Raw genomic sequence first — 16,067 nt, forward strand, 5'->3', positions numbered from 1 at the left:
AAGAGTGACAGGAGGTAAGATACAATTAAAATGAAGTCCCATGTCTAAGAAGTTACTGTCAGTTTGACAAAACAGGTATGTGGTAAATATATAGATATGTATTTACTGTAATTTTAAGTGCCACAGTAACAATTGTGCCATAATGTTTTAAGTGTCATGAAGAAAGGCTTATTGAGAACCTGGAAGACAGTGATAATGCTCGGAGACCTTGGTGAGGTAACATTAGGAGGTATTTGAATAGAAATTAGGGGATACGATACCACTTTTCTTGATAACGGGTTTCTGTTCTTGGCTCTGGATATATGCCATTCTGGTTCTCCCCTTAATTCTGCCTTTGGTAGCTCCTTTTCTCCTGAGTTTCAGGTGAAGGGTAGGAGGATCACTAGTATATTGTGAAGGGGAGCGGAGAAGTACTGTTATCTTGAATTCCAAGCTGTGTAAAGGAAGCAAGTGGACAGTGGGCTGATGAAGTATGAGGAATTGATTTGTTCTCTGTCCATTTTCATGACGTCAGATGTAGTCTCTGCCATTGACAGTTCTGATTTTTTAAAGTTTTTATTTATTCATGTAAGGAATCTCTACACCCAATGTGAGGCACAAACTCACTACCCAGAGATCAAACTCACATGCTCTTGGGACTGAGCCAACCAGGTACCCCAGCATTTCTGATTTTTATTGTGTGCCCTATTTGATGATGTTGCTCGCACTTCAGTCTTTCATGTCCTGAACAGAACTGAACTTTACCCTTCCCAATCAGCTCCTTTTATGAATTCTCTTGTTTATAATAAGCACACCCTTTTCCCCTTTGTCTGCACTTCAAATTTTAGAGTTGTCTTTGATTTCCATGAGGAATTAAGATATCTTAAAATATTTTAAGAAGTTTCTTCTGAACTACTGTGCTACCTATTTTGTAAATGGAACCTTTACTTAGTATAATCCTTACTTACAGAGGCTTTAAAAATCCTTAAAGAGATTGAAAGCTGTCAAAGTCTATAGTGTTTGCTCTGAAGGCACTTTTATTTTTATAATAGAATTAATATGTGTATGAAATAATTAGCAACACTAAACAATAAAGTTGTTATCAAATTAGTGGTATAGCCTTTGTAAATACCCATTTCCATTGTGAAGGCATCCCTGGTTACCCTTTTGAAAAGTGCAGCACTCCTCCCTCAAAATACATAGTCCTACAATAATAATCACTATACATTACCACTTATTTCCTGTCTGCTTTCCCCCCCCCCCCATAAGCACTTACCACAACCCAGCATATTTTCCTTATTAATCTTGTTTATTGCCTGTCTCGCTGTCTTCCCCCAACTTAAATGTAAGCTCCATGAAGCCCAGGATTTTTGTCATTGTTGTTCATTATCGTACCTGCAAAGTCTGATACATAGTAGACATTGAAATACATGAATACTTGGGTGTTAGAAGCCTTTGTGAATTATGTGATAAATGAATGAGGTTATAATAGTTGGATAATAGATGTTACCTGAAACTGGGTTTGCCTCTTGTTGGTTGTCCACCCAAAAGACACAACCAGGCCAAAGAACAGGGAAAGAAAAGGTTTTACTTGTAACAGGTAAGGAGAACAGCAAGAGTATGTTTCCTAAAGTAGTGTCCACTCAAACAACAAAATTGGGTAAGTTTTAAGCTAAGGGCACATGCATATTTGTGGATGGGGCTTGACAAAGGAGAGTTCTGTATAGAATTGGGGTAAAAGTCATCCTTCATGGACAGAATCCAGGTCCTAGTTGATTTAAGCCATGAGGGTCAGCAAGGGTTGGCATCATCAATTCTCTGCTCCAGTTAGTCCGCTTTCAGAGTGCTCAAAGGGGTTTAAATCCTGCAAAAACAACTCAAGAATGTGCGATAGGTCAATGTTTACTTTTGAAACAGCACTGAGAATTTTACCATTGATACAGTTCAGCTGTTTCCTGGTCTGGTAGAGACCAGCTTTTGCATTCACTTTGTTCCCTTAAAATCCTTAACTATGATAGGTTTTTGCGTTTCTTTGTAATTCCAACCCCTAGGAAATTCTGCAAGAAGTGTGCATGGACAAGTAATGCTGATATGGCATAGATCACAAAAATGGGTGGGGCCCTTAACATAATGACTTATGTTAAGAAAGCCATGTCTGTTCTTTTTTCCTCCGGGATCCCTAACCTTATCTACCTACACAGAAACAGCTATAACTAGCTAAATAATTGGGTCAATCACTTTCTAGCTCTGAAGATTTTATTCTGTTTTAATCTCTACATACTCAACATTTTGTGGTTATGCTCTGAATGATGTTAGCCTTAGGAACCCTTTAGATAGTTGTTTTTTAGGGGAGTCTTAATATTCACAACAAATATACTTTATGAAATCAGGTTGCAATTTCGATTTCTGCTTTATTATGAAAGATAAATTGAGCTAAATACTTGATTTAAATTTTTTTTTAATGTTTATTTATTTTTGAGGGGGAGAGGGGCAGAGAGAGAGGAAGACAAAATCTGAAGCATGCTCCAGGCTCTGAGCTGTCAGCACTCAGCCTGATATGGGGCTTGAACTCATAAAACATGAGATCATAACCTGAGCCAAAGTCGGACGTTTAACTGTTGAACCGACTAAGGCACCCAGCCGCCCTGAGCTAAGTATTTGAATTAAATGTGAATGCTACTCAGTCACGTTTTATGTTACTGCAGGCAAAGATTTTGGATTTTAGGTTTGGAACCAGCTACATTCTCTCTGAGGACCGACCATTAAAATGCAAAATACAATTTTGGTTTCTCTACTATCTTTGGGAATGGGAAGTTTGCTTAGAGAATAAAAGCTGGTTGCCTCTTAACCTAGATCCTCCATTTAATTTGAGTAAGTAATGATACATGTTTTACTTTGTGTAGACCTTCTTGACAGTATGATTTCATCTCTGGTTCCATTGCTTTTCCATTGGTCTATTTTTGCTTCTTTGCTGAGATCAGGCTGTCTTTTGAATACGTGTTGTTACCAGAGGGCACAGTAACAAGCTGTGTCTCTGGAGCCAGATTGACTGGGTTTGATCCTGGTTCTGCCCCTTGTTGTTGGACTCCTGAACCTCAGCTTTGGCAAAATGGGAATAATAATGTCTCTGGGGCTATTGTGACAATTAAGTGAGCTAAAACATAATTAAGTGTTTAGAATAGGTGCGGAGTAAGGTTTAATAAATATTTGTTTTATTTATAAAATTAAAGAGTGTAGTATAGAATGATTTTTCCAGGATAACAGAAGGCCTTTTCTGATCATGCTAAATCTAATAGCATCTGTTAACTCTTCATTCCTTACCCTGCTATATTTTTTGGTGTGGTGCTTACCATTACTTGATATTAAATGTTAAATTTGTTTTCTCCTACTGGATTGCACACTCTGTGAGGGCAAGAACTTTGTTTTCCTCATAGCTACCTATGTTCACTCTAGTGCCTAAAACAGTATCTGACTTAAAATAGGTATTCAACAAATATTTGGTTAATAGATGAATAAATTAAGGTGTATAATGGCAACTAAAGATTTTTTTAGGGGGCATCTGTTAGGTTGTTTTCATGAGTTACTGCTTTCTGTGAGGTAGCACATTTTGTTTTGGTGGTGCCTGTGAACTTCTGTTGCCAAAGGCACCTGAAATCTCATTATTCTTTTTGTTAAGCTATATGTGAAACAGAGCCTGAACAGCCTGTTCGACATTACCCGTTATGGGTGAAAGTAGAAGGTGAAGTAGATCCAGAGCCAGTTTATATCCCAACGCCTTCTGTCATTGAGCCGATGAAGCCGTTGTTGTTGCCTCAGCCAGAAGTTTTACCTACTACTGTGAAGGGCAAACTGCTCACTGGAATTAAACCTGCACGGGCATATACTCCCAAACCCAATCCTGTGGTAAGCCCAGAGTTTCATCTTTTATTGCAAGCTACAAAAATTGTTTGTAAAGATAATGGATTTCAACCATATTTTTGGTTTATATTCTGTGAATCATTTTGCTTTCAAGTAATATGTCTGTAAGCCATCGGTCTTTCTGATTTAATCAGCCTAATTGCTGGCACAGAGATGTCATAAAAGTAGAGTGAATGGTAGTAATTCTTAAGGATAGCCAAATCTCTCTTCAAGAAGATCATAAAAAGTTGTGGGTTTTTTGTTTATTTTGTTTTGTTTTTAAACATGACCAGCAAATTTTTAAGGGAGAGGGAGAAAAAAAGCCTTCTGAAGAAACTTCTTATTCCAATAGTGTAGAATAATTAATTCAGATATACTATATATTGTTAGTGGGAAAGCATTAAGAAAAGTTTTAAGAAATAACTCATCTTTTTAAGGCTATTTTTTTAATATACAGGTAACAGTAAAGTTCAAGATTTAAAATAATTGTTGGCATAGGACTATGAAGATTGATAGGTCAAAGAGCTGATGGTTCTGTTAAGAGCTTAAGCATTTGTGATTATTAAATCCATTTGAGTCTTCCCAGTCCATTAAATTGACGAAAGATGCTTTAGTACAATGCTATTCAGTGTGGTCTCTGTGCTGGTCTCAGTGCTGATCCAAAACTATTTGTTATGAGTGTGATGAAATATGTCTAGAAAATGAGAGTAAATATTTAGAAACTTAACAGCAACTTGATAGAGTAATTTTATGTGTATTAAATCTAATACTAAACAACTTGGGCTTGTATTTTGCGTATCTTTTGTTTTTCTAGAAACTTATTTTACAAAAGGATCAGTCTGTGTTGGACTGGTAATTAAGAAATAATCCTTCATTGCAGATAATTGGAGAAGTGCTACTCTAATGGAATGTCACATTTCTTGATAAAGAATCAAATCCTTTCTGACTTTCCAAGATACAGCCCATAATAACTGTACTTCTTAAAATTTGCATTTAAAAATTTCAAATGTTGTAACAGAAAGTTTAAAACATCCTTTTCCTTTTGGAGTCTAGCATTTTTTTTCCTCCAACATATGGAATGTTTTGTTGTATGGAATTTACAGATTCGGGAAGAGGACAAGGATCCAGTCTACTTGTACTTTGAAAGTATGATGACTTGTGCTCGTGTTCGAGTATACGAACGGAAAAAAGAGGAACAGAGACAACCGTCACCATCACCATCCCCATCATTGCAGCAACAGGGCTCATGTCAGTCTAGTCCCGAGAACTGTAGTGTAAAGGTGAATTACTTACTGCATAATTTGTCTTTTTAAGTTCCGTTACCCTGTTGCTGGTATTAGAATTTACCTTGCTATCAGAATAATTTAGAGTAATTCTTGGAGGGCAGAGAAGTCTTACATGATGTGCTTATCAATTTGTTTCTCTGTGTATCTGTTCTAGAGAATAGTCCCTTAAAGTTATTTAAAGTACTAGTCTTTCTGATGCTGAAGTAATTTTTAAAAGTTCAAACATTTGTTTTTTTATTAAATTATTTATCTGTAATTACCTGGATTTATATCTTTCTGCATTAGTGAATTTTCTAAATAACTGAAACTTGTTCCATTAAACATTAAATAGTTTTCCTTCTTTACTGCAATACACTATAAAGTGTGGTGTAAATTTGATGACTCAGTCACTGTCACAGGACATTAGAGAGCAATACTTGTTTTTACTGAGGGTTGTATAATATTGATAGTAATGCAGCTGTACATATAGATGTGAAGCTGTTGCCACTTAAAATCTTTCGCTGTTTCAGGCTTCTTTGAGAAATTTAATGTTTATGTTCTTGTCTCTATTGATAAAATTATGTGTTGAAGTGTTTGTGTTATTCCTTTCTTTAGGAGCCTGATTCTGAACAGCAGCCCTTGAAACCAATCACCTGTGACCTAGAGGATGATTCTGATAAATCGCAAGGTCTGTATGAAAATTAAGTCTCATTTTAGAGTAATTGTGGGTAGGGGGGGACATATACCAGAAGTACCAATCCAGAATATTTTTACCTACCCCTTTTTTTCTATTAAAAATAGATAAGTGTTTTCCTATTGTTTGGTCTGTTTATCACTCCTAAGAAAATTCATTCATGTTGATATGGTGGGTTGTTGCAAGAGACATTTAAGATGAGGTTTTTTAAACCTCTTTCCAAGCCTCAGCAACATTGGCATCATTATTGAAAATTTCCCTCAGGCTCTCAGTAGCTGCTACAGTGGGAGAAAGGAGGGAATATTACTGATTTATCTACCAAAGGCTAGAATTACTGTAATGGGAGGTAGTGGCTATGGCATTACCTACTTGTTTTTAGTTTTGCTTCTTAACACTTCAGACACTAGCAGCAGTACTTCCCAACGATTTTTTTTAAATGGCTTGATATACAAAATGATAATGTTTTTATGCCACATTGAGATATGTGGAAAAGACTGCTGGGGTGGAGAGAACCTGCTTGAGAACACAACCACCTTGAAGTCTGAGGGGATCTATATCCTGACATACTTGTAATGAGCACATTGGTTGGGATGCTCTGCTGTAGAAATCTAGATGTCTAGTAAAACAGACATCCAGTTAACATGTTGCTACGAATATAAGTACCTGAATGATCTGCATACAATGTAGAAATGGTGCAATCATATCTAAGAGGCACAGAAGTAATTCAGAAGTATTTGCAGTAGAAACTATAGGTAGACCACACTTGTTTTTTTTTTTTAAACTACAATATTCTCTCTTATGCTGTTCTTTAAGGTTGACTCTACCCATCACGTGTTATAAAACATCTTGCAAGTATCTTTGCTTTGCTATATGGATAGCAGAACAGTAAACTATAAATATTCTTAACCTTGGTTATGGGTCATGCTTTGTTTGCAAGGTAACACTTTCTTACATAATAGTCATGGCATTTTGAGCACCTGGGAGGCTCAGTTGGTTAAGCTTCTGACTCTTGGTTTTGTCTCAGGTCATGATCTCACAGTTTTAGGAGTTGAACCCTGTGTCAGGGTCTGCGCAGTGAGTTTGAACTCTGTGTTTGTCAGTGCAGAGCCTGCTTGGGATTCTCCCTCTCTCTCTCTGCCCCTTTCCCTGCTTATGCTCCGTTTCTCTCAAAATAAAGACATAAACTTAAAAAAAAAAAAAGTCACAGCTTTCAGAACAGCCTCAATGTGGGACTCCCTTTTTTTTTTTTTTTTTTTTGGAGACCGCAGGGGTCCCTGGGTGGCTCACTTGGTTAAGTGTCTGACTTCAGCTCAGGTCATGGTCTCACGGTTTGTGGGTTCAAGCCCTGCATAGGGCTCTGCACTGGTGGTGCGGAACCTGCTTGGGATTCTCTCTCCCTCTCTCTGTCTGCCCCTTGCCCGCTTGGGCATGCGTGCACTCACTCTTTCTTGCTCGCTCTCTCTCTCAAAGTAAACTTAAAAAAAAATTGTTGGAGACCCCAGACAGCAGAGTATCTTATCATAGTCTGATTCTCTAAAATACTTCTTCTTCTTGGAAAAGTCCCAAATTTGTGAGTGTTAAATTACCACTGAAAGTACGTGGGATTCAGACACTGGGCAACTTGTTCAATTTCTATGCCCTTGGCACTTTTCTGAGAACTCAGGGAAAATAAGAATTTTTCGAAGTTCAGTACAAAATTCTGTGATGCAGAAGTATCTTTCAATTCTTTATCAGAAAGAAGCTGGAAGTCTTCCTGCAATGAAGGAGAGTCCTCTACCTCCTATGTGCATCAGAGGTCACCAGGTGGTCCCACTAAACTGATAGAAATCATCTCAGACTGCAACTGGGAGGAGGATCGGAACAAGATTTTGAGCATCTTATCCCAGCACATCAATAGCAACATGCCACAATCACTTAAGGTGGGCAGCTTCATCATTGAGTTGGCTTCTCAGCGAAAGAGCCGGGGTGAGAAGAACCCTCCTGTTTATTCTTCTCGTGTGAAAATCTCTATGCCATCATGTCAAGACCAAGATGATGTGGCTGAGAAATCTGGATCAGAGACTCCTGATGGTCCATTATCCCCTGGGAAAATGGATGATATCTCTCCTGTGCAGACAGATGCCCTGGATTCAGTAAGGGAGAGATTACATGGAGGCAAAGGTCTGCCTTTTTATGCAGGGCTCTCTCCTGCAGGGAAGCTTGTGGCCTATAAGCGTAAACCCAGTTCAAGCACATCTGGGCTTATCCAGGTGAGAATTATCTTTAATCTGGATGTAGCACATTTTTTTTACTTAGGTAACATCTTGATTTTTCAGAGCCCTTAGTGGGCTTTATATCATTTATCTTTACATTTCCTGGGAACTGGGTGACAAAATCTTCTCTTTTTGTAATAGGCCTAGTTTAGATGCATACCTAGAGTGAATTTTTGGCACATTTACAAATAGAAATGTAGAGCCCTGTTTTAGCTTGTGATTTTAGGTCTAGTCTTAGAAAGTTCCTACTCTTACAACTTTATTCCTTGGGATCTAGTGATACTTTGACAACTAAGCAAGGATAGTAAGGGGTTCAGTCTAGTTTTTTGTTATTATTATTAGCACATAGCTTTCAAAACAAGGTGAAATTGGTATTTAGTAACAGTATATGTTCAGAAACTTGGAAAAGATTTTAATTTTGTAGAGTGTCACTCAAATGTATAAAATTTAAAAAAAAATGAGCCACAGTTTACTTTTTTTCCCTTTATTTGGTCCATAGGATTTTTGCTAATCACTGTGTAATATAAATAGGTCCTTGCTGTTTAGTAATTCAGGCAGGTTATGTTAGTAAAAGTACACTGGCATCTAGAAAATCTTTGCAAAGAGAGGTTTTGAATTAAAATGTAATTATAGTAAAAAGGTTTTCTCCTTGGTCAGTAACATTAAATGCACTTTTATATCAGAGTAGCAAATGTATATGACATTCTTGCTGATAAGGTTACTTGACTTTACTAGCTTGACCACTTCCCTGGGCTAAGGACTATTTCGTTAATAATATGACTGATAGACTTAATTAAAAACCTTTTATTGCAGTTTATTCTTGATGGTGCTACATAACTGCTTCTGTTGGTCTTTCTTAAACTCCTAATAATAAGAACAGTGTTTTCTTCTTCGTTTATTTATTCATTGATAATTTTGAGAACAGAGACTTCCCTGAGCTCATTTCTAGTGAGACTTGACCCACTGAAATAAAGGTATAGAAATTTGTGTTCTCCTCTCCTGTCTAGGACTCAGACAGCCATCATAAAATGTGAACTTTCATAAGCAGTCAGGTCACTGTAATGGAGACTTTGGGAAAGCTGTTGAATAGTCTTCAGAGCAAGTCCCAAAGGAGCAAATAGGGGTATCTGCCCTAGACCTCTAGAAACCCTGAAAAATGATAGTAAAGTTTCCTTTAGTCTGGAAAGATCACCTTCTTTCTGTCAGACTCAAGGCAGAGGTGTTCCTAATCTGTATGGGAATAATCACAGTTCACGTACATAGTGAAGAAACTATTTTGTGTCTTTGAGGAGAGAGTGGCTTGTTTTAGCTATTCGCTGTGCTGATTTCCTATTAATTTAGAGACTAGGAGTTTCTCCACCACACTTCACCCTCTCTCCCTTTTAAATGATGGGAAGGAAGGACAGAAGAGGATGTCTTCTCTAGTCTAGGACTTTGAGAACATGGGTAAGAAACTTGGGAAGTTTATGTTCTTTATTTTTTAAAACAATCTTCCTGCCCCAGATGGGCAGTATCAACTCAGGCAGTAGAGAAAAATCTTTTTTTCTTTTAATTTTTTAAATGTTTGTTTATATTTTGAAGAGAGAAAAAGACAGAGAGAGAGAGAGCGAGCGAGACACAGAATCCAAAGCAGGCTCCAGGCTCTGAGCTGTCAGCACAGAGCCCGACACGGGGCTCGAACTCATGAACTGTGAGATCATGACCTGAGCTGAAGTCAGATTCTTAACTGACTGAGCCACCCAGTTGCTCCATGGAAATGAAAAATCTTTGTTTCAGTTATTGATAACTTTCTTCTGATGGTTCAGTGATTGTTTTTAAAGTTATAAGTGAGTTTCTCCTAGCATGTATCTTGAGCTCAAGTTTTGTTCAAGAGATGACAATATCTTCAAAGTTGAGTTTGAAAACTAAGGGGACCTTGTGGCTTAGGTATTATAACGATGGTTTTCTTATAACTTAAAAGTAGAGTCACTGTTTATTTTGCAAATATGAAGGATGCTTGAAAGGACCCTTGTGAGAGGGCTTCATTATGCCTCCCTGGTTTTTTCAGAGAGATTCTGTGAAACACAGTTACTTAATTTTTGCTGATTGTTAATAATTTAGCCAGAATTGCTTATTTAAGTAAAACAGTTGGATGATTCATTAGATTTAATTGTATCTCTCGCATATGTAAGAGCAGATATGATGAGTTTTTAAGATTCTGTTTCCAAACTACCCAAAATGAAGATGAGATTAGTTCAGAATATCAGATGGCAGCTTTTTTTTTCCACCTTCTAATAACTCAGATTATATGACAAGTGGAAAAAGTCCATTTCTTTTTCCTTTTACATCTGAATAATAGACTTTTAAAACCTTGTAAAAATGAAACCCCTGTCAAGGGAGATAAGTTAGCAAGAGAATTTTATCTTTACAGAATTTCTCTTTGCCACTTGTTTCAGGTTAATGGTAAGAGTTACCCGCAGGCTAAGTTGCTATTGGGACAGATGGGGGCATTGCATCCAGCCAATAGGCTAGCTGCTTATATCACAGGCAGGTTGCGACCCTCAGTCCTGGACCTCTCAACCCTCAGTACTGTCATCTCCAAGGTAGCATCCAATGCCAAGGTGGCTGCATCCAGGAAACCACGTACCCTGTTGCCTTCAACATCCAATTGCAAAACGGCATCCTCCTCCGGCGCTACAACAAATCGCCCTGGGAAGAATCTGAAGGCATTTGTCCCGGCAAAAAGACCAATTGGTAAGTTGGACTGTATGTATGTTTTAGAAAGGCTTGTGACTTGGTGCTTGACCAGTGGATACAGGTATGGAGTTTGTGAAAATGAGAGAAAGGTAGAATTTGGCATTATTCTTATTCTTGATGTCTGTCTTGCCTGAATTTTTTTTCTTTTTGGTAACTTCCCTGGTGACCTATGATACTAGATAAATTGAATTGTGGTTAAAATTATTTCCCAAGTTTTAGACTGGTTGTATAAATATAGAAAAGACTTAGATTTTTAATTTTGTTTTTAAAAAAGCAAAACATATTCTTAACTACTTAACTCAGTGTTTCTTTTATGGGCACTGGTACTTTTGTAACCAATCATATGTATGTTCCTTGAACTTACGAAACCAGGGGGCTAGCAAATCAAAGTGGGTTGAGTTAGTGGTATAGGCTTAGAATAAAAGGTTCTTGTAAAACAGAAGCTTGGAAGTGTTGCTTTAATGTATTCATCCCTGTTCAATGAATGAAAACCTCTTTCGTTCAACATTTCAGTGCTAGAATCTGTTAATAAATTACCTTCTTGAAAGCATTTGTGTTTTCAGTATTTAGAGTATATATAGTCAGTTTATTGAATTCTTCTTTTTGTTGTTTCAATTCTATTTAGGATTATTAAGTAAAAGCTTCCGTTCTGTATTCTTATTCCTCTGACGGGAAATTGAAATCTCTGGCTGAATGCTGGAGTTGTGTGAAGATGGAGGACAAGCATTGTATGCCTTAAAAAGAACCCATTTTATCTTTAAAAAAAAATAGCTTTTACTGGTGATTTTCAGTCCTATCTTGCCCTCTTTTGAAACTGTCTTTATACATTTTAGAAATGTGTAAACTGTAACTGTCTAATAAGAGGATAGCAATAATAAAGAGGTGGAGGTGCTAGGACAGGAGGAAGTGGTGGAAACCTGTTTTAAAATTAGAGTTAGGGCAAAAAATCTTAACTTTCTTCACTGTTTTAGATGGTGAAGTTGTGAGCTGTACATTATCTTTTTAGTGTTCTGGCAATTCGGCTTTATTGCATAGCCAAAAGAATTTTAGCAGGAACACACAATTTTAATCCCTTTCTTAGTATTATAAAGATTTGGTTTGGGTTGAGGGAAGTGTATGATTTTTGTGGGTGGAAATTGGCACGTATATTGCAGTTAGGTAATACCTGTAAGAAATTGACCCAGTGGTGCACAATAAATGTTGATAAACACAATCACTAAGAGGATAAAGTATGAGAACTGAAGATTTTTGACCTGCAAATTTTTATTTGCAGCGGCTCGACCCTCTCCTGGTGGTGTGTTCACACAGTTTGTGATGAGTAAAGTTGGAGCCCTGCAGCAGAAGATACCTGGAGTTAGCACACCCCAACCCCTAACAGGGCCACAGAAGTTCAGTATCAGACCTTCTCCAGTAATGGTCGTCACACCTGTGGTTTCTTCTGAGCCAGTTCAGGTGTGCAGCCCTGTGACTGCTGCTGTCACTACTACCACCCCTCAAGTATTTTTAGAGAATGTTACTGCTGTGACACCTATGACTGCTATTTCTGACGTGGGAACTAAAGAAACTACTTATTCTTCTGGTGCCACCACTGCAGGTGTTGTTGAGGTTTCTGAAACTAATGCCAGCACCCCTGTAACACCTACCCAGTCTACAGCCACTGTGAACCTTATCAAAACGACTGGGATAACTACTACCCCTGTGGCTTCAGTTGCTTTTCCTAAGTCTTTGGTAGCATCTCCTCCAACTATAACTCTTCCTGTTGCTTCCACTGCCTCCACCTCCATAGTCGTGGTGACCACAGCTGCATCTTCCTCCATGGTGACCACACCAACTTCATCTCTGGGCTCTGTTCCCATTATACTCTCGGGAATTGATGGGAGTCCACCAGTGAGCCAGAGACCAGGTAAGGCCTAGATGTTACTAGCTGGTTTACCATACAGCTTTGTATTTAACTTTATGTTTGTTTTTTTTTTTTTTTAAATGTTTGTTTGTTTGTTTGTTTATTTATTTTGAGGTGGGGGAGATAAGAGCTGGGGAGGGGCAGGGAGAGAGAATCCCAAGCATCCTCCATGCTGTCTACACAGAGCCTGACATGGGACTCCATGTCACAAACAGTGAGATCATGACCTGAGCTGAAATCCAGAGTCTGACTCTTAACTGACTGAGCCACCCAGGCACCCCAACTTTATTTTGGAGATAAATTGAACAGCCTTGACATGTGGTTTACTGGGGTTGGAGATTTTCCCAGGAGAATAAAAATACTAAAAAATATTGTAATGGAAATGTTGGCTGAAGGATACTGAAATAATGTATGTGGAAGTTGAGCTCTGAGCCAGTAGAGCAGCCATCAGGTTGGGCACAGGAGGAGGTGCACTGCTGTGTGTTGAGAGCTAGGAGTGCACATCTTTTGAGTAACCCTAATGTAGGTGTTCCTTTTTCGGGGGGTGGTGCTTCTTTGTAATTAAAAAAGCGAGATCAGAGAGCTTCTCCCATGCTTCAGCCAAGCTAAGGGCTTTTTCTCCTTGATTAAGATTAAAATTCTAGGTCCTTTTGCTTAGTAAAAGTCATTTGTGAATCATTCCAACTCTCATATACTACTGATATTATTCTACTACTTATTATTATATATGAACCGATTGAGATTGAAATAAGGCATATTTATTTGTTTAGGAATCTAGATGTTTATCAACTTTTCATTTAAAATTTTTCTTACGTTGGCTTAGGTTAAGTAAATTTGAAATAGGACTATCCTACACTTTCGTAATTATTTCCTAATTGAATCCTAATTCAACCAGCTAAAATAAATGATTCTCTTAGTGGACTCAAAGAGAATTACTATGTAAAAAGAGTGAGAGACTTTATAAGATTTAAGGGGAAATAAATAGCCAGCAGTAAATCTGTCTTGGTTATTGATATTTTTCTTATTAAATACTGCCTTTATTGACATGGTCCAAATTTCTGTTGATAGTTCAGAAATGAAGTGACTTTGGAATTAGTTTATAGAAAGGAGGTCTTTTCAAAGTTTAATTGAATCACAGTATTAGATTTGTTGTCTTCTGCCTTCTCCCCACATGTAAACATATAAAAACTGGTTAGCTTAATAGGTAATTTCGGAAGTGAGATTGTTGTTGATTGAGTTGTTTTAATTTCCTGCTGAATCTCAAGGTTTATATCTTGTCATTTTATCATATTTTCTAAACAGTATGGGTTCTGATCTTTCTTTTTAATTCTGTCATGAAACTATAGTTTAGCTTTTTGTAGTTCATTCTCAGATTTCAGTCACTCAGAATATACATTCATGTATTTTGCTCTGATTTTCATTTGTACTATTACTATTTTTATTTAAATTAACTCCTTTGTTTACTTAAATGTATTTTTAAAAGCAATTTTTCTGTAATTGGAGACTAACATTACTTGTGGTAACATAGGGTTAACTCTATAAATACCCTGGAAACAATAATAATAAAAAGAATTACATTCTAGCTGGCTACCATTTGTTAACATGTGGCTTGCACTCTCTCTGTTAGTGAAGAAAGCTAGAAAATGCTGATGTGATATCAAAGACTGGTGTTTGCTTCTGTATGTTATCAGATTAAAATTGAAAAATTACTTTCTCACAATGTGATATGGTGTTATTCTATATTCATATACCACCTAAAAATACCTTCTCTACTACCAGTTGAGGAAATAATTAATTTTAACAAATTTTCTTATCTGCTCTTTTTTTAAATGGAGTGGACTCAGATAACTGCTACTTCTAAGTGTGTGTAATTTTGTTCTGGGCTCATAAAAAGGATCCCAACTCAGACACTTAGACATCTGTGACTTTTTCATTTAACTTCCCTTCTTTTTCTCTTTTCCCTTCTCACCCTCACCTGCATTTGAATAAACAATCACATACTTAGTGTGTGTATTTTAAAGGCTGCTTTCAGTCTCTGGGCTGGAGTACTTTGGATTTGAATCACTTTCTAAAATGTACCTTGAATAGAAATGGTCAGGAAATTAAGAATGCTTTAACATTCTTCTTACTTCACATGAGATAGATGTTTTTTGTTTAAAAATTTTTTTTTTTTTCAACGTTTATTTATTTTTTTGGGGACAGAGAGAGACAGAGCATGAACGGGGGAGGGGCAGAGAGAGAGGGAGACACAGAATCGGAAACAGGCTCCAGGCTCTGAGCCATCAGTCCAGAGCCTGACGCGGGGCTCGAACTCACGGACCGCGAGATCGTGACCTGGCTGAAGTCGGACGCTTAACCGACTGCGCCACCCAGGCGCCCCTAGATGTTTTTTGTTTAAATTGCACACTTTTTCCGCCATGAACAGTTTGGTCTTTGCATTTTATTTCATTTTCACGAGTAGTTCTGGATCTTCTGTATAATTTGTCCTGTAAATGTTTGGAGCGTAACTTTCTTTTAGAAGTTTGATATGTTTTGTGGGCAGAGCGCCTATCTGATAGAATATCACATGTTAAGGTGATTTGTTTGGTTTGTTGATTTTTCTCATTAGTGATGAACTGAGGAAAATATTTATTAATGTTAAATAAGTTAAACTAATTTCATTGGTGATGTAAAATTGGTTTTATTTATGCTTACTATTACTGTTATTCCTACCTTTTTATCCCCATAGCCAAAAATCTGTCTGTAGATTATCCCTACTATTTTTTTCCATGTCTTAAGTATTTCTAAATAATCTCTTCTAAACATTAAAGTGCATCTTTTGATACTATCAATGGTTTGAACATTTTTTAAGTTCACATCTTCTGCATTAAATTTTTGCTTTTTCTGTTTGTTTTAAAACTATTCCTTTGCCTCTGGAAAAAAAAAATTAAAAAAAAAAAACTATTCCTTTGCCTCTTCCTAACCAGGCTCTATATCCCTGCTTTTTTGACGTCTCTCTTAATTTCATTCCATTTTGGGGGGGTATGTATTTTTTTTTTCCTTTTGAAAAATAATTTACACATATCTTTACACTTTGGTTATTTGTCAGAATTTTAAAAACCAAGGAGTTTTTTTTATACCTCATGACTTTTAGTCCTTGACTTTATCTTACTTGAGTATGACCTAGGAAATGAAGTCATAAGTCCAGTAAGTGTGTTAACAGCCTGAATTTTAAGGTTAAAGAAGAGAATTTTATCTGAATGATCTGTTTAACTTTAATGGGAATCCAGATTTAGAGGCCTGCTGTGCTTTTCGTTAGGCCAGAGACATTATCTCTGTAAATGCACTTCATGACAATTGATGCT

At 37.1% G+C, this 16,067-nt stretch overlaps 1 protein-coding gene across 12 annotated transcripts in view; it reads left to right on the forward strand.

Moving 5' to 3' along the window:
* MGA (MAX dimerization protein MGA) overlaps positions 1–16,067 on the forward strand; it is a 172,350-nt gene that overhangs the window by 135,361 nt on the left and 20,922 nt on the right. For 6 of the 12 annotated variants that reach the window (XM_086710419.1, XM_086710418.1, XM_086710422.1 and 3 more), the window contains exons 10-15: positions 3,656–3,882; positions 4,980–5,156; positions 5,757–5,829; positions 7,570–8,084; positions 10,523–10,820; positions 12,097–12,726. In XM_086710419.1, the coding sequence (XP_086566545.1) occupies positions 3,656–3,882; positions 4,980–5,156; positions 5,757–5,829; positions 7,570–8,084; positions 10,523–10,820; positions 12,097–12,726 (1,920 nt within the window). The remainder of the gene's footprint in view (positions 1–3,655; positions 3,883–4,979; positions 5,157–5,756; positions 5,830–7,569; positions 8,085–10,522; positions 10,821–12,096; positions 12,727–16,067) is intronic. The other 6 variants (XM_086710425.1, XM_025919005.2, XM_086710423.1 and 3 more) reach the window with 6 other exon arrangements.

The sequence above is a fragment of the Puma concolor genome, chromosome B3, assembly GCF_028749965.1.
Source record: "Puma concolor isolate L17-30 chromosome B3, mPumCon1.1.hap2, whole genome shotgun sequence".
Taxonomy (NCBI): domain Eukaryota; kingdom Metazoa; phylum Chordata; class Mammalia; order Carnivora; family Felidae; genus Puma; species Puma concolor.